We start from the raw sequence: 22,947 nt of genomic DNA, 5'->3' as shown, positions 1-22,947 counted from the left end.
ATGCATGTGGAAGGCTGTGAGCTCGCTTTCTCTACTCACCCTCTTGTTTTCCCTCTCAGACTTTTGGAGAGAAACTCTTGGGGGTCATGGCCTGGATCATGCCCATTTCTGTCGCCCTGTCTACATTTGGAGGAGTCAATGGGTCCCTCTTCACCTCCTCCCGGTGAGTGCCATCCAGGCCCTTCCAGGGCCAGGGACCCCTCTGCTGTGCATATTGCTCTGTATATGTGGGGGGGGCTTGTCTCCATCAACGGGGCTTTGTGTGGGCGCCTGGCGGAGGAGCCTGTGCTGCTCATGTGGTGACGCACGACGTGTGTGGCTTTACATGTGGTGGCAAGAAGCACCAGCCTTCCCACCTCATGTCCAGAGGAGCAGAGGGCTGAGGAGGCCCGAGCCGTGTGCTTGGCAGCAGGACAGCATCTTGCCTGCAGCCTCGGAGTCCCTTTTCCACTTGCCTAGAAACAGGCCATGCTGGCTGGAAAGGAAACCCACTCTGAAAGAGACCAGGAGGGACCCATGCCCGGGGCCTCTGGGCTGACCTCCCGTGAAAGTCCTGGGTCCAGACTGCAGGTGGAACCGGTTCATCTCTGAGTGCCCTGAGGGTGCAGGCTCCTCCCTGTTGAACAGACAAGCAATTGTGGAAGGCCCTTGTGTGGCCACCATGAGACTCGGGTAGGGGTGTGAAGTGAGAACTGGGGAAGAACGAAAGGGAAACATTTGTCCAAAGCCATATCTCACCCCAAACTCTCAGGGAAGCCCAAGGTGTGAGTGGACCCAGGAGTCCCCAGCCCCCACCTCCGCACACCCGGACATCTGGCCCCCTCTTTGATGTCCCATCTCTTGTCTCCAGAATGGGCGGTTGAGCCCAGCAGATAATGGATGATTTCCATTGCTGTGGCTCAGAGGGTTCCTCCCAGGGTTCTTAGGAAGCCCCCCTCCCCCAAGGACACAGTCCTACTCACAAGCTGTGAGCCCCTGAGTTCAACTGCTTCCCAAGCCACCAGTCATATCAGGGAGGAGTTCCCATGAAATGACAAACGAGTGTCATGTTTTCAGGACAGGGAAGGGAAGAGGGCAGGGCAGGGAAGAGGGAGTGTGGGCGTTCCCTTCACCCCAGGACCCTCCGGCACTCACCCACGGCAACCTCGTATGCGTGTTACACAGGAGCAGTGGCCGCCTGGAGGCCCCAGCCAAGGGCGAGCGGTGGAAGATCAGTGACCCCTGAGGCTCTCTGGGATCTTTTGGAGGAGAGTGACTGGCTCCAGTCGCTTTAGAGTGGGGTTTGTCCCTCGGGCAGGCTGAGCAGCAGTCTGCGTGCATGTAGTCCGGCTGTGTGTGCATGCGGAGGCGGGGGCCCGGTGCGCTCAGCCTTGGAGTCAGAGGCACAGCTCACCCAGCAGGCCTCCTCAACTCATCCTTCCAGTTCCTTCCTCCCTTCCCTCCTCTCTCTTACTCCTTTGTGTTTGGGGGAAGGGAGAGGATGATTCTTCCTGAGGAGTAGGCGTGTGTATGCGTGTGTCACGCTTAATGTCCTGTCTGCTCCGTGGTTGGCTCGCCGGGCAACGATTGTCTCTTGTGAACTTGACTTGCCAGTGCTGTTGGACCTGTTAACTGCCTTGGTCCTGGCTGCATGTGGAGGAGAGAGATGAACATGGGACCCTGGTTATGTGCATGGTGAGGCCCACAGAGCACCTGGGGCCCCCTGGGTGCATGAGGCTGCCCTGCAGAGGCGATGCCGTGCAGCTGCATGAAACTATGAAATGGGCGAGGTTGCTGATGGTGGCAACGATGGTGTGCATATGGGTACTTGGGGCCATAATCAACCCTCACACTCCTCAGGAGCTGCTGCTGATAGCCCCACTCTCCCCCATACCCAAATGACAAAGTGACAGTTCTCTCCAGACCACCCAGCGTACTGACTCTCTGCCATTCTGTCCCCCCATCACATCCCCTTCCTCTCACCCCTTAGCTGATCCTTTCCCTCCAAAATCATAGAAAAAAGAAAAAGTGGTCTAATTTCTACTAATATGTAAATGACTCCTAACAGCTTACAGTATTCTTTTTTCTTGGGAGAGGAAAGAGGAAGAAGGGCTGCTCTTTATGTTAAAATTTCTCTCTCTCTCTCTCTTTTTTTTTATCCTGGCTACACTGGGTCTTGCTGCATCAAACAGGCTTCTCTAGTTGTGTGTGGGCTTGGTTGCCGCACAGTATGTGGGCTCTTGGTTCCCCAACCAGGGATCAAACCTGTGTTCCCTGCATTGGAAGGCAGATTCTTAACCACTGGACCACCAAGGAATTCCCTAAAATCTCTCTTTTTAAAAATAATTTGTAAACATCAATATCCAAGTCATGATACTGTAGTATAGTTTTGCAGTATATTACCAATGGGAGAGTTTTGGGTGAAGTCTATGTAAGGTCACATTATTTCCTCCAACTGCATGTGAGTCTACAAGTATCTCAGACAGAAAAATTATCATTATTTTAAACTTAAAAAATATGTTTGGGGGAATTTCCTGGAAGTTAAATGGTTAGGACTCCATGCTTTCATTGCCAAGGGCCCAAGGTTCAATCTCGGTCAAGGAACTAAGAGCCTATAAGCTATGGCACAGTGCAGGAAAAAAAAAAGTTTGAGTTTCTTGTCTATTTTTTTTCAATCTTTTTTCTCTTACAATATCTTTGTATGTACTCCTTTTACTAACTGTATACATTTCTTTAGGATGGTTTTTTGGGATTAGAATAAGTAGTTTAAGGATATAAATTTTCAGGTACATACCACAAAATACCCAGATCATAAATGTTCAGATTGATGAATTTTAACGATTGTAGACAACCATGTAACTACCACCCAAAACACGATGATATAGAACATTTCCACATATCCCCCCCCGCCAAGTTCTCATGTGTCCCTTCCTCATCCACATCCATTCCCTACCCACAACAAGAGCAACTACTTCTTTACCAGGATATATATTTTCATGTACAGTTTATTCCTCATGCCCCAAAGAACCTATATTCTCTGAGGGGGGAGGTACATTTTTTAAGGGATTAAGGCATTAAGCAAAGGAGAGAAAGGCTACTCCTACAGCTCTCCAAGCTTTGTGAGAGACAGAGTAACAGCACGTCATCAGGAACCCCAGACCACACACAAGGCCTCCACATCCCTGAATCCATCCACGTATCCACTGACTGCCTCTGGTTTGCCTGCACCTGCATTTGTGAACGTGGGTCCTTTGACTAGTGGGCTGGAAGGTGTGCACGAGGAGTACTTGGCTGGAGTGGAGATGCTCCCTTGTGGGCAGAGGTGGACACGGATGAGGGAGCTGGGCTAGGGAGGGAGGCTTGGCTGGTCCATGGGGCATCCCAGGCTGACCTGCTTTTCTCTCTGCCAGGCTGTTCTTTGCCGGAGCCAGGGAGGGCCACCTTCCCAGCGTGTTGGCCATGATCCACGTGAAGCGCTGCACCCCCATCCCAGCCTTGCTCTTCACAGTAAGGGTCCCTCCTTCTGCCAGCCCTACACATACCCTCCCTCTTTGTGCTATTTTGAACTGGGAGTTCATACTTCCCACACGTGCCACTGTTACCCTTGTGCTCCTAGGTTTCTTGGGGCCTCTGATAATCTAGCAAATGGTATACATGGGCCTGATTAATATCAAGAGATATAGCAAGGAAGAAGCCTAAGTCCTGAAATGCCTTAAGTCTCCCAGGCCGGCTCATTTCATTCTTCCATCGTTTTGAGTCAGACTGAAGTAGCTGCTTCCAGATTATACAAGCTCACAAAGAAGCTTTTTTCCTTGGCTCTTCCTGCCCCTGTTACCCGCAGGGTTGCAGCTTTGGGCCTCTGCTCCTGGCTGATCACAGCACACTCCCACCCTTCCCCATCAACCCTCTTGCCCGAGGAGGCTCTGCCAGTCCTGGGGAAACACCATTGAAATAAATCTGGTGTTCACCAAATCTGGTGTCACACCAAATAAGAAAAATCAGAAGGGAAGACTGGTAAACTGAAAGTGGAAAAAAGGAAACAAGGGGGTTGTCTGGTAAATGGAGGCAGAATTACACAAGAGTAGAATCATTTATATAGGGCATACAGAAAGAGAAAGACTTATCCCCAGTGAGTCTTTGGTTTTTTGTTTTTCCTTCTGGATCCCAACTAAAATATCAAAAATGACTTTGGTCTAACAGAGAAGCAGTTAGACCAGAGAACAGAGCTCTCAAGAGTCAAGGGCATTCACTGTACATTAGAAGAAATTTCAGAACGTTCCGATACAGGAAGAGGGTCATCTTGATTGGTCAGTAGTGAAAGGCAGCTGGAGAAGGCTCAGTGCTCCCAGTGAGCCACAAGCTTTTTTCCAGTTTGCGCCATTGGTGCAGGCTTATGATGGCAACCCACTCCAGTATTCTTGCCTGGAAAATTCCACGGACAGAGGAACCTGGTAGGCTACAGTCCATGGAGTCGCAGAGTCGGACACGACTGAGCGACTTCACTTTCTTTCTTTTCTTTATGACTACAAGGCAACTACAGTAAGAATCTGGCTTTTTCATCCCTTAAATTCTTCTTATTTTCACCATCAGATCTTACAGGAGAACTGAGCCTTCTATTGGCCTTAACAACTTAGCAGAGGGAAAGAATATGCTTCTGAGAGATCCACTGAGATGATTTTGAAGTTGGGAAGTGAACTCTGTCAAGAAAACTTCAGAAGGATGTTATGAGGATTACATGAGTTAATATTTGTAAAATGCTAAAAATAGAGCCTGACACTTAGGAAGTGCTATATAACTGTTTATGACATTTAAAAAAAAAAAAAGGAAAGAAGAAAAATAAATTAGATGACTCAACCAGGGAAAGAGGATGAGGGCAAGAATAAACCTTAATCTACAGTTAACAGTCTTCCCTAAGGGATAAAAGACAAAATTAGCTTGAGCTTCAACTAGGGAAGAAATATAAATGAGACCAGAGTGTCATAGAGCTGGGTGCCACCAGCATTGCCTGTCCAGGTGTATACAGCCAGCATCTGTTCTGAGTGGTTAGTGCCCATGTTGTACCCATGGTTAAATGTTTTGATTATCACTCCTGCAGTAAGAAGGAACTTCCTGGTGATGAAGCTGTTAGCAATGACCTGGGTTTCTAGGAGAAGCTATAAAGTCTCCATTTTGAGAGATCCACTGTGGAATGGCATTGTCTGCCTAGAGGCAGGCGAGCAGCCTGCCACCAGTAAACAGCTTATCCGGTCTCCCAGGGCCTTTCTGATCACTGAGCTTCTTCCATGCCCCCCAGTGCATCTCCACCCTGCTGATGCTTGTCACCGGCGACATATACACGCTCATCAACTACGTGGGCTTCATCAACTACCTCTTCTATGGCGTCACGGTTGCCGGACAGATAGTTCTTCGCTGGAAGAAGCCGGACATCAACCGCCCCATTAAGGTGCTAGAACCTTCCTGTGGGGCCCCCTCCCCCTCCTCCGCTGCTTCTAGCTGAGCTCAGATTTTTTAAAATCACCTTGTTCTCACTGTTGACCAAGCCTCATCATCTCCACGATGGTGGGAGACCCTTTGGGAAGCAAAGGGCCATGTGTGAAGGGGGCAGCCATTTCCATTCTCCATGGGACCAGAGCAAACTGCAGCTGGAGGAATAGGTTCCATGACCTGATAACTTCCATCATGTCATTATTTCCATCATGTCATTTCTTTGTTTCCTGTGGCTCTAAGGCTTTAAGAAGTCAGCTGACTTTTCCTGGACCTTCTAATCTGACTAGTCTCCTCCTTGTCCCTCCACGTAAACTGGCTTTACTCATTCAGTCTCTCCATCTCATCCCAGAATGAATTTCCTTCTCCCATCTGCCTCTCCAAATTTTAACCATTTTCCATACTCAAGAACCTTTCTTGAAGTTTCCCAGTCCACTTCAGCACTCCATGATCCTCCCTTTTTAAACTACTGTAGCCTTGCACATAGTAGGATGCCTGGTAAATCTCTTGATTGTACAAGAAATAATTTTGTGATAGGAATAAATGGGATTGCTCAGAACAACGTATGCTAGAGTGCTACAGGTTCTCCTGCAAATTTGAAGAAGAGGATATATCCCTGAGCTATTTGAACAATCCTATTCTGGAAATGAGCTTCCCTGGTGGCTCAGGCGGTAAAAAATCTGCCCACAATGCGGGAGATCTGGGTTCAATCCCTGGGTCAAGAGGATTCCTTGGAGGAGTGCACATCAACGCACTCCAGTATTCTTGCCTGGAGAATCCCATAGACCGAGGAGCCTGGCGGGCTACATTAGTCCATGGGGTCACAAACAGTCAGACACAACTGAGCAACTAACACACGTTCTGGAGACACAGGGAGACTAGATGCTCTTCACATCTCTGTTTTCCATTGCCACTCTCCTGCCACGCTTAGAAAGTGTGCTAGAGGGAAGAGGAAGCAGAATAACGCCATCTCCCTACCACTTTCTTACCCTCCGAGAGGAGAGGACAAGAGGAGAAAGGCAGTGAGTCTAGAACCTTGAGGAAGACTATGGGGGACTTCCCACCTGTGGTCAACAAGAGGATGTTGGGCCTGTAGAGTCTGCTCCTTCTTGAAGTAAACAAGGCCCTGGGCTGCCTCATACCACACTAGCTTTCCTGATTTCTTGGGTCTTAGGTTTATCCTCTCAAATGGCTTAAAAGAAATTGGAGCTGACTCTGGTGAGAGGAGGGACACTTTCCTTACCCTGCCAGCTGGGAGAGAGTAGGGGTCTGGTTGACAGGAAGTTTCCTTCTTGACCCCATTCATTTCTTCTGCTCTCCTTCACCTTTGGCCCTCAGCAGACGTATAGCAATATACCAGCAAGCTCGTCAACCCCCACGGGCTTCTGTGACTGCCGCAGGCATGCAGCTGCATGATGAAGCCTTGTTTGATCCCTCCTGGGACGACAATGAGGATTGTCCCCTCCCTAGGCCCCCACACTGCTCTTACTGTCCCACTGCCCATGTTCACCAACATCCCTCGACATAGCACTTGCCCTGTCAAGACTCGGGGTCGGGGAGCCACAGAGCTGAGTGAAGCCCAGCTTTGCCCTGCAAATGCTTCCCTTTGGGAAGAAGAGGGAAGATGTTCTGATCTTGGGGGCCACAGGGGCCACACAGGTGACAGCGACTCTGATCCACAGGTCAACCTGCTGTTCCCCATCATCTACTTGCTGTTCTGGGCTTTCCTGCTGGTCTTCAGCCTGTGGTCAGAGCCCGTGGTGTGCGGCATCGGCCTGGCCATCATGGTGACAGGGGTGCCAGTCTACTTCCTGGGTATTTACTGGCAGCACAAGCCCAGGTGTTTCAATAAGTTCATTGGTGAGTTGCTGAACATTATGGGCAGCCAGAGGGCCCCTGGTCTGGAGTAGAGTGGTCACTGGTCTGGCTAGAGAGCCCCACCAGGATCAGGAGGCTGTCTACAGAGCACTGGAGAAAGGGTTGCCACAGGAAAGGTCTCTGCTCAAAGACCTCTGAGGAGAGAACTCTGGGCATTTCCATGCAGACCTTAGGCCTGCCGGAGTGGCCATCCTGGAGAAGCTGCCATGGGCTGGGTGGAGACCCCAGAATTGGCGGTCAGTGGGCCTGGGGCCTTGATGAGGAGGAGCAGCCAGCAAACAGGTGTCCCAGAAATGGAGGAGGCAGTCAAGGCAGCCATCTCCTAGAGAGAGAGTCTTCTAGAGGAGCCTAGCTGAGGCCAGATGCTGAGGCAGGAGAGTGGGAAGGGCCTTGGCCTGGTTGGTTGGCTTGGTGGGATGCTCAGTACTGACTTGGCTTCTGTGTGGCCTCCTCCTACAGAGTTGCTGACCCTGGTGAGTCAGAAGATATGTGTAGTTGTGTACCCCAAGGGGGCCGAGGACCTGAAGATGGAAGATAGGAACCAGGACATGGAGCAGCAGCAGCCCATCTGCCAGCCCCCTGCCTCCAAGGACAAGGATGCGGTGGGGCCCTGAGGACCACCCTCCCCTCTCAGCTGCCTCCTCCCTCCTCTCCCTTTCTGCCCTCTGCCCAGGTCCCCCAAACACACACACACACTCGCTCACAAAGTCACACACACCTCTGCCTCTGTCAAGCAGGCACAAGACCTGGGTATGGGTGTGAGAAACTATAAACAAGATACTGACATTTGTGCCCAAAGATCTAGCCTCCTCCCACCCCAAGGCCTGTGTCTAAAGCCACCTCTCCCTCCCTGGACTGCCCCCCTCCCCTGAGCTGCCCAAGTTCCAGCTGTTAGAGGAGCTGCCAGGGGTGCCCTCCACAGCCCTCTCTCCGGGGTCCACACCCTCAGTCGCTTCCTCAGGAACCTGAGTTCAGTACTGCCTTCCCTCCCCATTCCTGAGCTCAAGGGAGGCCTCAGCTCCAAGAGAAGTGGCAGCAACTGTGAGTCACCTGGGACGGACAGACTCAACCAAATCTGTCACCATGAAAGGTCAGCTGGAGAGACCCAAGGCCCCCTCCCTTTACCAGGGACCCAAGAAATCAGAGGTGATGCTTCCCTCTGTCCCATGGCTCCTGGCCACCACCCTGGCCTGGCCCCCTGTGCAAAGTGAGGCTCCTTGGGACAGCACGTCCCCACTGAGCTGAGGACCAATGGGCTGGAGAACTGCCTTCTCCCCCTCCCCCAGCCAGGCCTGTGGAACAGATTGGGAAAGGCTCAGATTGCAGAAACTCAGCCCTGCCTCTGCCCCTGTATCCTCCCCCGAACTCGGTGCCAAAGCTTCCTGAAGCCAGAAACTTGCTTATTATCAATGTAGTGGACATTTCTCTCCTAATCACAAAGCAGCTCCACTCCTCTTCCTTCCCACTTCCATGGGAAGGAACCCACCACCCTGTGACCCCCTGCGGCAATGCCCCCACACAGCCCCAGGCAGCCAGCAATGCCAGCACCCCCATCCTGCCCTTTTCCTCTTCTCTGGACCTTAGCTTCAGGACCGATGGTGTGAAGGCTCCCCAAGCCCTTCATGCCTGAAAGTTGAGCCAAATTAGCCTTAAGTCACCTCCCATCCAAGAACTGGAACCTAAAAATACCCCCTGCTTCTAGCCCTCCAGTCAGACCTGGTATGACAAGCCTTTCCAGCGGGAGGGCTTTTCCCATCTCCCCAGAGGTGCCTAGCCCATCATGTAGAAAACTGGGGAGAAAGTGTATTCTGAAGGCCAATTCCTCCCCTACCTCAGATCATCCGTCCCTCCTCCTGCTCCCATCAAGATCCTGTCTGGACAGCCTCCAGGTCAGGATGAGAGGGCCATGGCAAAAGGTCACTGTGGAGGGCTCATAAAAGCCCTTTCTCTGTGGTTTGCGGACTTGGAGCTATCCTGTCCTGTAGGCAGGGCTGCCATTCCCTGTGCTCCAGAGAAGGTATTGTTTGTTGTTTGCCCAGCCAGGGCCCTTGGAGCCTCCCCACCTCATCTGTTGTGCTAAGGACTGGGATTCTTTTATCCCAGGCAGAAGTCCCCCTCCCCCCAACTCCTCATACTGTTTGCTGCAACTGGAATACCTGGGTAGCCCTTCTGGCCTACTTGGCCTCTGGCTTCTCACCCGGCCTGCCTGAGCCTGCATCAGTGAAATGCGGGTTTGCTCCAAGTTGTGGTCCCTTCTGAGTGGACTCCAGGTGGACTGTGGCTGGCCCCTGGAGGGTCAGGGGACCATCCTCTTGTTCCCTCTTGTCATTCCTCCAACCTCCTCCAATTATTGTTGTTGTTGTTGTTTTTGTAAAGTGGATGCCTTACTTTTTGGATAAATATTTTTGAAGCTGGTATTTCTATTTCTTTGGGATTTTTAAGTTTTTTGGGTTTTTTCTCCCCTTCAGGGAGGGTTTTGGTTATACCTGGATAATAGTCTTCTGTCTTTGAGTTTGTTTAGGTTTTAGAATTTTGTTTTGTGAGGTTTTTTTGTTTTCTTTTTTGTTGATGTAATAAAATTTTAAATGGAAATGAAGTTGGTGGTGTTGTTAATTCAATGACCTTCCAAGACAGAGTGGCCAGGCACTTCCTGTCTCTGTCAGGAGGGAGGTCTTTGTTTACCAGGTTCCTCCCAGGATGGCATTCCTAAAGGCCCTTGCATTCCATAGCTTTGAGGTGTCCTGGGGCACAGTGCTGGCACATTCAAACAGCTCCCTCTCATTTTGAAACAAAAACTCCTTACTTCCATGAAGTCTGAGTATTATTGTTCATACTGATGTATTGTGCTGTTCATGTGTGCCAGGTCACTTCAATTGTCTGACTCTTTGCAACCCCATGAACTATAGCCTTCGAGGCTCCTCTGTCCATGGGATCCTCCAGGCAAGACTACTGGAGTGGGTTGCCATGCCTTCCTCCAGGGGATCTTCCTGACCCAGAGATGGAAACCACGTCTGTTACATCTCCTGCACTGGCAGGCAGGTTCTTTACCACTAGCGCCACCCGGGAAGCCTGTATTGTGCTGAGAGCTAGCAAACTATCTGGGAAGAAGAACCTCATCTTTACCCAAGGTGGAAACCTGGGCGAGGGACAGACAGCGCCAAGCTGAATGGAGGGAGGTGGAGGCGGGGGTGGTCCCCCAAGGCCCCGTCAGCCAAAGGCATCAGAAAGGAACAGGCTGAGCCTGTGGAGAAACATCCCCCAGTGGAAGGGGCTTAGGAAAGCACCCAGCTGGATGCCAGAGGTCTGATGTGAGGGACTGGGAGGTGAGGTGGGGTCCACTCAGCCACCCAAGTAGAAGAAGAGGAGGACTGAGGGACCAGGAAAGAGGAGGAAGCAGTCGAGGTAAGGACAAGTACCTCCTGGTGCTCCGGGTTAATCTCTGGAGGAAGCTGACAGGATTAGATCTGGTCCCTCCTCTGCGGGCAGCCCTCCCGCAGCCTGTCCTGAGACTGCATCATTCCAGAGCTGGCTCTGCTGACAGACACGCGGAGGCGGCGGGGGCGGAGTGGAGGGGTGTTAGGACATCACTGTTCACCATCTGGGACACTGTGAGGACACTGGCAGGCAAGATGCCTCCACTCCCAGTCCCGGCCTGGCCCCAGCATAACTGTTTTGTGGCTGGCATTCTAGACTGAGGCTGGAGGCTTGCCACTCACAGCGGCACAGACACTTGGCTCCGAGGCCCAGCTCAGCCACCAAACAGCTGTGTGTCTTTGGGCACGTCACTTCGCTTATTTAGCACTTTCAGAGGGATGAAAAAAGAAGATTGAACCTAATCTCAAAGGGTTCCCGAATCTCCTAGCCCACGGCTGTCCCAAAAGAGTGAGGGCAAGCTGGGCAAAGGCCAGTCTTGTGCAAGAGGCCCTTCTCCAAGCCTCATATCCACCCTTGGGGAGCCCCCAGTTCCCCAACACACGCTTGTTCTTTTCCCAGGCTGCCCAAGGCTTCCTTGTGTCACCCCATTCCAGCAAGTCCAACCCTCTCAGTCCCTAGAGACACCTGTCCCTGGGAGCCCCCTCTCTTTTGTAAGGTGACACTTGCTGATCTTTCAACCTGCTCAAAAGGGCAAATGTGGGTCTCCTCCTAGGCAACATGCATTTATTTTTAACCTGGGCCTTTATGCTGTCTTAACTGTGTCAGTCACTTTAATGTGGGGAATTTCAGATCCTCTGACCTTAGGGAACTTGGGAGCCTTTGGTGAGCACTGAAATCACAGCTATTTATGTATTCATTTATTAATGTGGTCAATAAATATTTCTCTAACCACAATATCCAAGATTTTGCTATGCGCTGTGGGAATAGCAAACTTACCCTTGAATTTTCCAAGTCAGCACAGACTTCAAATATTTTGTTTCATTGTCTCCATAAGAACAGTCATATATGTCAACCCACCTCTCCTTAATTTTAATTCAGGTAGCGTGGTTACCTTAGCTGAAGAGGTGTCTGACCTTACTTTAAGGAGCAAATAGTCTTTGCGGGGAAAAGACAAGAATGCATATGGTACCTGTGGTGCACATCACAGCATTACTGCCCATACCTCTGGGCTCTGAGCTTCTGCAGGCAGGACTGGACTGGCCAGTTCCCTGAAGTTTGTGCAGTGCCTGGGACCTACAAGGTCAGAAATGCTTGTCCATGTATGTATGGCTGAATTCCTTCACTGTTCAACTGAAACTATCACAATATCTGTAACAGGCTATACCCCAATGGAAAGTTAAAAAGTCTAAATTTAAATAAATAAAATTAGAAGGAAAAAAAATCTTGTCCAACTGAAGCTTCAGACAAGGCTACAGAAGCATGTCTCCGGAGAAGAGCATGGCACCCCACTGCAGTATTCTTGCCTGAAGAATTCCACGGACAGAGGAACCTGGCGGGTTACAGTCCCTGGGCTCACACAATTAACTGAAGCCAGTTAACACACAAGGAGACACAGATAAACCCCCACAGAGTGTAGTCATAGGAGGGCAGGAAGGAGACTGACCGGCTCAGCCCAGTTGCTTTCTATACATTATCTTATTCAAAGTTTAAACAGCCGACAAAGTAGGCATTACTACTGCTATTTTACAAGTTCGATTAAGTAACTCGCCCAAGGTCACCTAGCGGTAGGTGACCGAAGGAGCTTTGAGAATTGGTGAGGGAAGTGGTGTTTGAACTGAGGCCTGATACAAAGTCATTAAGATACTACAGATGCATTGTTTCAGTTGGGGCACCCAGGTAGCAACTGCAGCCGCAGGGAGAAAAGGATTCCAGGTGGCCACGAAGGGCTTCTATCCGTTCCTGCTCAACTCCGCCGAACCCAAGAAACCCCCCTGCCCTTGGCTGGCACTGCCCTCCCCACCCGCTTCCCGTCCAGCGCCTCCCCCTCCCAGACGCGAGACGTCCAGAGCGCCCCGGTTACTGGGAAACACGGCGACGTCAGCCCGGGAGGTGAAGGGCCGAGACTGCTTATCTACCCCCCAGGTTGAGCTCCCGAGCTTTCTCATTTCCTGCCGGCCTATTTGCACACCTCCCTGCTTCCTCCAGGGCGGCTCGCCCGCCAGACGCAGTCTCCCTCTCCCCCAGGGTGCCGGGCTGAGGGCAAAGAAGCTCTCTCTGAATCACTGAGCGTGGCCTTCCCCTATCCCTTCTTCCCCGGCAGGGCAGCGGGGTGGGGGTGGGGGGTCAGGTTCTAGAACTATACCATTGCCTTTCCCTCCTCCCTACCCAGGTTAAAGCTTCATCCTTGCATGACCTTGGGCAGCTCAGCCTCTCAGCCTCCTTTTCCTCCTTTATAAAGCAGAGATAAAAATACCATCTGTCTTGCTTACTTGCCTATTTAATTCACAGGTCTGCATGGAAATGGTCTGCAAGGAAAAGTATGTTTCAAGGATTGAAAAAGCATACCACCAGAAAATGCAACGCCCTAACCATCATGACTATTTCATCGTGGGGGTGGAGGGGTAGAATTCCTCCTCACTGAGACAAGGGCCTGGCCCTAGTCCTCTCTGCCTGCCTACTCTCCCTGCAACTGCCCTGCAAACCCCCATCTCGGCCATTTTTCCTCTTCCTCATTCTGGGCGTCTTGCCCTTGCCAGGGCTGTGGGAGCCTGCCCTCTACTGTTCACCTGATTCATGAGCACAGAAACCACTCAAGTCCTGAATTTTGGATCAATATTACCACCTGGTGGTTAACTGAGGCACTGCTGCAAAACTGAAGCAGTTCCCGGCTGGTAGTGTTTGCCACAGGGTCCTCTGAAATGAAGAGAAAGTAGAAATCTCCCCATCAGGGACTGGAGATCTGTCTCCTGGACACTAGCAGATTCCTCATGCTAGGTCAGAGCTTTTGGAGAAAGTGCCTCAAGCTATGCACAGAAATGGGGGGCACTCTAACTAGAGGGGTAATTGCCTGACTTGCAGGGAGCCCTACATCTGCACATCTTATTTTAGCGTTCAATGTGGTACATAGTTGATAAGGGTGAAAGAGAGTGAAAAAGATGGCTTAAAACTTAACATTAAAAAAACAGATTATGGCATCTGGTCCCATCACTTCATGGCAAATAGAAGGGGAAAAAGTGGAAACAGTGACAGATTTTATTTTCCTGGGCTCCAAAATCACTGGGGACAGTGACTGCAGCCATGAAATTAAAAGATGTTCCTTGGAAGGAAAGCTATGACAAACCTAAACAGCATATTAGAAAGCAGAGATATCACTTTGCTGACAAAGATCTGTATAATCAAAGCTATGATTTTTTTCAGTAGTCATGTTCAGATGCGAGAGTTGGAACATAAAGAAGGCTGAGAGCCAAAGAATTGATTGATGCTTTCAAATTGTGGTGCTGGAGAAGACTCTTGAGAGCTCCTTGAACTGCAAGGAGATCAAACCAGTCAATTCTAAAAGAAATCAACCCTGAATATTCATTGGAAGGACTGATGCTGAAGCTCCAATACTTTGGCCACCTGACATGAAGAGCTGACTCATTTGAAAAGAGCCTAATTCTGGGAAAGATTGAAGGCAAAAGGAGAAGGGGGTGGCAGAGGATGAGATGGTTAGATAGCATCACAGACTCACTGGACATGAATTTGAGCAAACTCCAGGAGGTAGTGAAGGACAGGGGAGCCTGGTGTGCTGCAGTCCATGGGGTCACAAAGAATCAGACACACCTGAATGCCTGAACAGCAATATGGTACACAGCTCCTCTATATTTACACCACTGAGGTCTGGCCCTTGTGCCCAATTTACAAAACCTTTGGCCTTCACAGGGCACTCACAGCACTTGCTGGTGACGAAAGAATCAGTGACACATTTCTACGTGTCCTTTCCTTTTCACTGAACCTAGGTGGATCAGTGGTAAAGAATCTTCCTGCCCGATTGAACTGCCAATACTCAGGTTCAACCCCTTGGTCAGGAAGATCCCCTGGAGAAGGGAATGGCAACCCACTCCAGGATTCTTGCCTGGGAAATCCCATGGGGAGAGTAACCTGGTGGGCTACAGTCCATGGGATGGCAAGAGTCAGACACAACTTAGCAACTAAACAACAACATAGTCCCTTTTGCAGATGAAATGTGACAGGTAAAAGCCAGTGTCTCTGACAGGAGGGAGGAGGGAGTTCCCAGAGAAAAGGGAAGGGAGAGGGGCCCGGTCTGAGACCAAAAGTGCAGACAGCGAGCCGTGGGCTTCTCCCTGAGACCCTGAAACAGAGCCCCAGGAAGAGGTGATGACAAAAGAGAAGGCTTTTGTCAAGCCTCACAAGAGGAAGTGGACTCAAGAGACACGCATCGAGGTCAGAGAACGGCCATGCAGAAGGAAAAAGAGCAAACCAAGCTGCAGCGAGCTCCTGAGCCCTGCGGCCCGGCCACAGGAAACGGGCAGAGCCCTCAGGACCTGTACAGGGCAGAGCGCCAGCCTGAGGCTCTGGCAGCACAGGCCAGGCGCTGGAAACATCAGAGGAGTGCAGCTGTTGCTGAGGCCGCCAGGGTCTGGGGCGTGGAGCCCAAGCCCTGACCAGCCCTGCCAAGACAGGGCAGTCAGGGACAGTGCCAGGTTGCTAGAGGTAGCCTGGGCTGGAAACATGTGAAGGCTTGGGCTATTGCACAGACCCCGTGCAAAACTTAGCTAAAGAGCCTGCTCTGCTCCAGAAGACAGATCCTAGTGTATGGCTTGGTCCCAGACTTATCACTACTTCCTGTGTGTGTGTGTGTGTGTGCTCAGTCGCTTCGGTCGTATCCGATTCTCTGTGACCCTATGGATTATAGCCCACCAGGCTCCTCTGTCCATGGGATTCTCCAGACAAGAATACTGGTGTGGGTTGCCATTTCCTCCTCCAAGGGTTCTTCCCAATCCAGGGATCGAACCTGCATCTCCTGCATCTCTAGCACTGCAGGCAGATTCTTTACCACTGAGCCATCTGGGAAGCCCATCACTACTTCCTAAACCCCTCAAACAACATCCCTGGCCTGCACCCAGGAGAGTGGTTTGGAGAGGTGGGTCTACAAAAGGAACAGGGTGGCTCTGGGGGTAGGTGGAGCCCAGCACTGTTGCTGCGGAGGGTACTGAGAAGGAGGTGTGTCCAGGGAGGAGCTCGGATCAGGCTGGGGGTCGGCACTGGAAGAGGGTTCCTCTCTTCCTTCTGACTGGGCACTCATTCTGCACAGGACATTTGGAAGTCAGAGGGAGGAGGACACTCAGAGTGAGCTGTTGCCCTCAACGAGGATTCTGGAACCCCCTGGACTCGACGGGGAGAAGGAGACATTCCCAGAAGCATCGGCTCCGGGGCATCTTAGAACCCTGGCTTGGGGCCTGACCAGAGTAGCCCCCATCTGCTAAATAGGCCAGGGGCCCCGATTCTCTAAGGCTTACATCCCTCCCTCTGGGGTGCGCCCTGCCCCTCCCTGAGTCACCCCAGGGAGAGAGGGGAAAAAAGGGAAGAGAAAAGAGGCATTGACTACAGAGGAAGGAAAAGGAAACAGCAGAGGAGGGAGGAGAGAGACCACACAGGAGTGGGTGACGGCGGAGATCGGAGAGGGCAGATCTAGGGCAGGGGGCAGACAGCCGAGCATCCCGGAGGGTGCCCCAAGAGCGGGGCGGCCAGGGGCGGGGAGCCGTGGGGGCGGGCCGGCCATGTCCCACGGGACCTACTACGAGTGCGAGCCCCGCGCTGGCCAGCAGCCACTGGAGTTCTCAGGGGCCCGCGCGGGGCCTGGGGAGCTGGGGGACATGTGTGAGCATGAGGCCTCCATCGACCTGTCTGCCTACATCGAGTCTGGGGAAGAACAGCTCCTCTCCGACCTCTTTGCCGTGAAGCCGGCCCCTGAGGCCCGAGGCCTTAAGGGGCCCGGGACCCCTGCCTTCCCCCACTACCTGCCGGCTGACCCCCGGCCCTTCACCTATCCCCCACATACCTTCGGCCCCGACAGGAAGGCCTTGGGGCCTGGCATCTACAGCAGCCCAGGGAGCTACGACCCCAGGGCTGTGGCTGTGAAGGAGGAGCCTAGGGGGCCTGAGGGCAGCCGAGGGGCCAGCCGCAGCAGCTACAACCCTCTGCAGTACCAAGTGGCACACTGTGGGCAGACAGCCATGCACCTGCCCCCAGGCCTGGCGTCACCCAGCCAGCCACTGCGCGTCCTCAAGGTAAGAACAGCTCAGTTCTCCTCCGTGCCACCCAGGGGCTGGAGGGAGGCCGTGTGGACGGGGTCTGTGTGTGGTGTTGCTGTGTGAAATCTACCCACCCAAGCCCTCTGTGCTCGCCACCCAGCCATGACCCTGCTTGGCCTCTCTGTGAATTCACTCCCACCTGAAGCCCCACTGTGTGGCTGGAATCCATGTGTCCTGCAGTCTCTGTGACCAGCTGGCCTGCCCTGATCTAAGGGCATCCCCCTCCAGCTTCTCTGCTGCCCACCAGCCCCCTCCTCTCCTTTCTGTGCTGCCTCCTGCTTCTAGAAGAGGAAATGCCTGCTGAGGGTAGAACTGGAAACTCAAGACAGATGGAAGGAAAATGGCCTCAGAGCGTGTGGGGGACATGAAAGGCAGTATGGGTCCAAGCAGCGGATCCTGTGCGGCTGGCAGGGCGGTGGTCGTTCTGACGGGGCCAGGAGCTAGCCCTGAATCCCACATTCCTCCGACGCCCCTCGTGTGTTCTGGCTGGTGGGATCCCTGCCCCACACCCTCACTCCTTTCCCTCCGTGCCTCCCCCTCCAGGCCCCTTTGGCCGCTGCCGCGCCCCCCTGCAGCCCGCTCCTCAAGGCGCCCTCCCCAGCGGGCCCCTCACACAAGGGCAAGAAGGCGGTGAACAAAGACAGCCTGGAATACCGGCTGCGGCGGGAGCGGAACAACATCGCGGTGCGCAAGAGCCGGGACAAGGCCAAGCGGCGCATCCTGGAGACACAGCAGAAGGTGCTGGAGTACATGACTGAGAACGAGCGCCTGCGCAACCGCGTGGAACAGCTGACCCAGGAGCTGGACACGCTGCGCAACCTCTTCCGCCAGATCCCTGAGGCCGCCAACCTCATCAAGGGCGTGGGGGGCTGCAGCTGAGCCCACCTGGCAGACTGTGGGCCCCAGCTCCCGAGCTCAGCCTGACCCTTCGGACACCCGCCCTCGCTGGGGCCCCAGAGCCCCTCACAGGCCCAGCCAGAGAGAGACCATGGACAAGTGGCAGCAGGTGGCAAGGAGGAGGGCAGGCCCGGCATGATGATTCTGTGGCTGAATAAAACTGCATATGACTCGGTGCTGGGGCTGTGCACTGGGCCTGGGCCGGTGTGGGTGTGTGGGTGTGTGGGTGTGTGGGTGTGTGGGTGTGTGTGTGATGGAGGCTCTGCGGGCAGGGAATGCAGGAGGCTAGGTCTGTATACCTCTTGATTCCAGGCCCAAATACACACTTGGGAAATTCAGCAGACAAGCTGCCCATAGCTGTCCCCCAGCATACCACACAGCCAGGCCTGGTATCTCTCCCGCTGCTCTTCTCTCCCTGGACCCGGCCCACTCTACTCCCACCCTAGAGGACCTGGAGTGGCCTCTGGACATTCCCTTAGCAGAGCTCTGTGCTTTGCAGGGAGATCTCTGTATCTCCAGGTCCTCCTGCCCAGGCCTGCCGACCCTAGCCCCGTTCTCTCTCACCTTGAGGTGTAGCTCTGGGACTTCCTGCCCCAGGAGACCAAGGGAAAATTCCAGATGGCTCTGATGTATTTATGGTCACTCAGCAATTGATCTGAGGAGAAGGAAATGGCAACCCACTCCAGTATTCTTGCCTGGAAAATTCCATGGACAGAGGAACCTGGCAGGCTACAGTCCATGGGGTCGCAAAGAGTCGGACATGACTAAGTACATCAGCACAGCAGCAATTGATCTGAAACTCAATCCCTTCTCCCCAGTTCCCAAACTTCAGTCTACCAGACTGACAGACCCCCATGCTTCCAATCCACCCGTGCCCACCTTTGTCCTCCATTCCTCAGGGCATAGGTTCCTTAAAGAATCTGAGTGCTTGGGGGACGAATCAGCTGGGAAAGGCCTCCAGACCTGTTTGTATACAAGAAAACTGATAATGAGGAGGAGGATGACACCCGGCCCTGTGCAATGAACCCCATGTGGAAAGCAGTTTTTTCACAGAACTCTAGCCTGAGAGGCATACTCCGACAGTGCTTGACAGCCTCAGTTTGAATTTCCATCTGCTACGTGCTAGTTGTGTGACCTCATGCCAGTTACTTCTCTCTGTACCTCAGTTTCCACATCTGCAAAATGGGAGGAGTAGTAATGCTGTATGTTCATAGACAGTGCCTAGCACACGGTGAGCACGAATACTTGTTATTGTTTCCTTTTGCTACAACTGAAAGGACCTCAGAGATCTCATCTAAACTTCTCATTCTGCAGGTGAGGAAACCGAGGCTTCAGAGAGGGAAGGGACTCACTCATAGAGTCATGAGATAGGTTAGGGGCAGAGCCAAAATTAGCTCCATAAAATCACAGATCTCAAAGGGGCTGGAAGCAACCTCAAGAGATCATCTGGTAGGCTTTGCCCTCAGACAAGAAGATAGTGTGAGCCGCATTTGATAGATAGCTGAGGGCCGGAGGGATAAGAGGCATTCTCCGGAAGCTCACCCAGGCCCTTTGCTGGCTCCATACATGCACCTGTCTCTCTACTTTGCACTCACACCTTCCCCTTGGAGGTATATGGAACAGTGCAGGGCACAAGGGTCCCGTTCAGTCAGTAATCAAGGATTGTCGGATAGAATCAGAGACATGAGAGATTATACAGGCTGGTTACAGTCTCTCCTAGGTCACCAATGACTTACAGGCCACTGCTGAGATAGCAGTGCTAGACATCAAGGAATAACCTTCAGAGAGGGAATCTGGGGTATAGATCTTCCTAGTCCTCTCTCTCTCCCCCTACCTCCACATCCCCGGGTCAGAGCCTCCACATTGCAGACATCTGTGCACTGTGCCTACCTCACCCAGGACTCAGTCTCTTTCCTGCCTTTGCCTCCGTGCCTCTCAGGCACCATCTCCCCTACATCTGTGCCCTGGATCCCCCAGCCCCAGGTCCGGTTTGGACAGACAGATCTGAACCTCACTAGATGGTTTATTCTACCTGAGTTGGGAAGAAGGAGGCACCCATCTCAGTGGATGCCTGGAAGAATCCCACACCTTCCTTTCAGCCCAGGGGGATGGGTTGCATAAGGGGGGTTAGTACAGAGCATGGTAAGTGACTCAACCTCCGGATTTCCTCCTCTCAGCTCAAGACCACTGCCCCTGGACTGATGTTCAAGGCTCTGGGTGATGGGACCTGGGTTGCTTCAGTATCTGTCCAATTTCTTTCCCACAGTTCTGAATCATGTCTCCTCCCAGCCCCCAGCACCCGGGGCTCCCCGGGGCGGGTGCCTGCCACGGGGTCTGGAGGAGAGCCACAGCCCCAGGTGAGAGAAGCGTACCTGGGCCCTGCCTGACGCAGAGTGGTGAGCACACTGCAATCCTCTGTGACAGATCGTATCCCGGAGAGAAGACAGGTAGCCGGAAGTCACACTTTCGGAATGAGGTTTTTCAACTGGTTTGGTAAATTATTCCAGAAGTATTTGTTGAGCATCTTTCTCATACCAGGCCCTTGCAAGTTTCTGAGGACACTGTAGTGACCAAGATAAGTCCAACTCTTAGCTGAATAATTCCTCCACCTGTTGTGTTCAGGCAGTGCAGGAGATTGTGGGTCGCAGGAGAGTGAAGTCAGGTACTTAGCCCCTAATGCCTGGGGACAGGACAAGGACTCTGCAGCTGCCTCACAGCCTGGGAGGGTTATGGCTCTCTGCTGCTGCTGGAGCTTACCACTCCTGCAGCAGGTAACACAGCAGAAGGTAACACTGAAGTTGAAACCTTAAAAATGTGCTAGAGGAGGCAGATGTGCTAAACTGGGGGGGAGGGGAGCAGGGGGAGAGCAAAGGCCAAGGCTGTGAGGTGTCCTGGTCCAGAAGAAGCAAGGAGAGCTGGTGAGGCTGACTGAATGGAAATGTGGAAGAAGAGTAGGCCAGAACTGCACCGCCCTCCCTCCAGGACAGTCTTCATCCTCTCTGAAGCAGCAGGCTCCCTGCACCCCGAGCCCCTCTTCCCCCACCACCCTGCCGCAGAGATGCCTGCATCCAGAGGTGGCAGAAAGAAGGCACCCCCGGGAAGGGTGGTTAGTCTCACCCTTGCCTGGGGAAGGTACAAGGTCCTGGGACAAGGGCATGGGAACTTTGAAAACCAGCAAATCAAGGTCCAAAGCGCACACACTTGTGTTCCCTTGGCTTTACAATCCACACTTTGGCCCACTTTTCCTTCATGAGCAAAACTGGGACCAGTGTAAGAGTCCTAAGTTGACAGCCCAGATCGGCCCCAGGGAAGGGGGAGAAGGGAGGATGTTGGACATACCACCAAGAGGGAGGAAGTTGTCCAAGGTGAGCCTGCCAAGGTCAGTCCGAGGTGGCGGTGGCAGCTGCTTGTGAAAGCTGCTCCCCCTGCTTGGTGCACACCTCCCCACCCCACCCCCCACGGATTGCCACATGCCCGGGCCCCCAGGGCCCCCATCCCAGTGTTGCAAGATCCCGGTTGGGGTTGTGGGGGTAGAAAGGGGCCTCTTCACCTCCACCCCCTATCCTACCCTGCCCCAAGCCAGTGAGGGGACCATGGGATGGAGGGGGCCATATGCGAGATGCTGAGGCAACAGTAGCCAGGGCCTGTGCTCTCCTCCGGGACGGTCACTTCCTGTCACCACCAGTGGGCAGATCTTTCCTTTCAGGACTCAGCTGGGGCTGGTCCCCAATGGGAAGGATCCAACCTGGACAGGACTCCAGGCTGGCCTGTCAGCTGCCCCCATAAGCAGACCTGGCTTGGCCCCAGAAAAGCACCAATGAGAAGTTCACGAGGAGGCACATCAGAAACTCCCTGAGGCTACCTCATGGGAAATGATGGGTATTTTCAGAGGAAAATGGCTGCACCTGGCCATCAATTCTGACTTCATGGAGCAACAGAAGAGTTCTAGGACTTGGGAGAAGGAAGTCTTCCTACTAGGGAGAGACTCCCCATGCAGAGCTGGAACCTCCCCTTCTCTTTCAGAAACCCAGATCTGAGTTAGGTGGAGGCAAGCCGTACATAGCATGGATCCCCACACCCCACAAGCCAAGCTTCACGCTGAAGCCCCAAACTGTCCAGAACCCGATTGCTCCCCACACCTAGCACTGTCGCCCTGGCCAGACCATCCAGCCCTGCTGCAATCGGGACGGTTTGCAAAACGCCTGTAGCTCCCGCTTTGTCACCATCTGAGGTTAGGACTGCGCTCGGGAGATAAGCCCAGGCCCCACCCCGCCGTCCCGAGTGAGACTGCTGGCCTGCTGCAATCGGGACGGTTTGCAAAACCCCTGCTGGCTCCAGCTCTGTCACCATCTGAGGTTAGGGCTGCGCCCCAAGATAAAGTCTAGTCCCGCCCACTGGCTCTGCCTTCAAACCTTACAGGCAGCAGGGCCAAGAGACAGAGCTCCAGGGAAGCCTACTCAGGGTCTGGAAGCCTTAACCACACCCAGTATGAGGACCCCTTCTGCCTGTCCTCTCCCTCCTCTTCTCCCCTTCATCCCCAGCCTCACTTTTGCACCCTGTCCTCATGACCATCCTTTCCCCTCACTCTCCATCTACCTTCCCACCTCCCTTCTCTCTCAGCACTCTCATTCATTCATTTACTCAAACAATACTTACAACCCTCTGGGCATTTTGCTTGTTTTAGGAGCTATAGGATCAGCAAGGACAGTCCCTGCTCTTGTGGGGTTTACAGATTCACAAAGGGGACAGACAAACATACCCCCACCAATAAATAGATGGTTCTAAATTGCAGGCAGTGCTATGGGACAGAAATAAAGTGTGATTGTGACAGATGCTTATAAGAGAATCTGATTTAAAAGTGAGGGTCAGGAAAGGCTTTTGGAGGAAGTAACATGTAAGCAGACACCTCAAAGGTGAGTAGGAATCACTGTGGCCAAACCTGAGGGCTCCCAGCAGAGGCAGGAGCTCCCCAAGCAGGACCTTCCCACTCACTGGCAGACGCTGGGGTTGGAAACAGACT

General features: G+C 52.9%; 2 protein-coding genes across 3 annotated transcripts in view; both read left to right on the top strand.

Moving 5' to 3' along the window:
* SLC7A8 (solute carrier family 7 (amino acid transporter light chain, L system), member 8) overlaps positions 1-9,933 on the top strand; it is a 53,439-nt gene extending 43,506 nt beyond the window's left edge. For both annotated transcript variants that reach the window (XM_010831276.1, XM_010831277.1), the window contains 5 exons: positions 60-163; positions 3,390-3,486; positions 5,273-5,422; positions 7,146-7,323; positions 7,801-9,933. In XM_010831276.1, the coding sequence (XP_010829578.1) occupies positions 60-163; positions 3,390-3,486; positions 5,273-5,422; positions 7,146-7,323; positions 7,801-7,955 (684 nt within the window). In that variant the 3' untranslated portion in view covers positions 7,956-9,933. The remainder of the gene's footprint in view (positions 1-59; positions 164-3,389; positions 3,487-5,272; positions 5,423-7,145; positions 7,324-7,800) is intronic.
* Positions 9,934-16,343: 6,410 nt separating this feature from the next.
* Positions 16,344-18,092, top strand: CEBPE (CCAAT/enhancer binding protein (C/EBP), epsilon). The gene is made up of 2 exons (XM_010831275.1): positions 16,344-17,006; positions 17,574-18,092. The coding sequence occupies exons 1-2, from the start codon at positions 16,497-16,499 to the stop codon at positions 17,907-17,909; spliced, it is 846 nt and encodes a 281-aa protein (XP_010829577.1). The 5' UTR covers positions 16,344-16,496; the 3' UTR covers positions 17,910-18,092.
* Positions 18,093-22,947: the final 4,855 nt, after the last annotated feature.

This window comes from Bison bison, unplaced genomic scaffold, assembly GCF_000754665.1.
Source record: "Bison bison bison isolate TAMUID 2011002044 unplaced genomic scaffold, Bison_UMD1.0 scf7180017864526, whole genome shotgun sequence".
Classification (NCBI taxonomy): Eukaryota; Metazoa; Chordata; class Mammalia; order Artiodactyla; family Bovidae; genus Bison; species Bison bison.
This window is presented reverse-complemented; position numbering and strand designations above follow the sequence as displayed.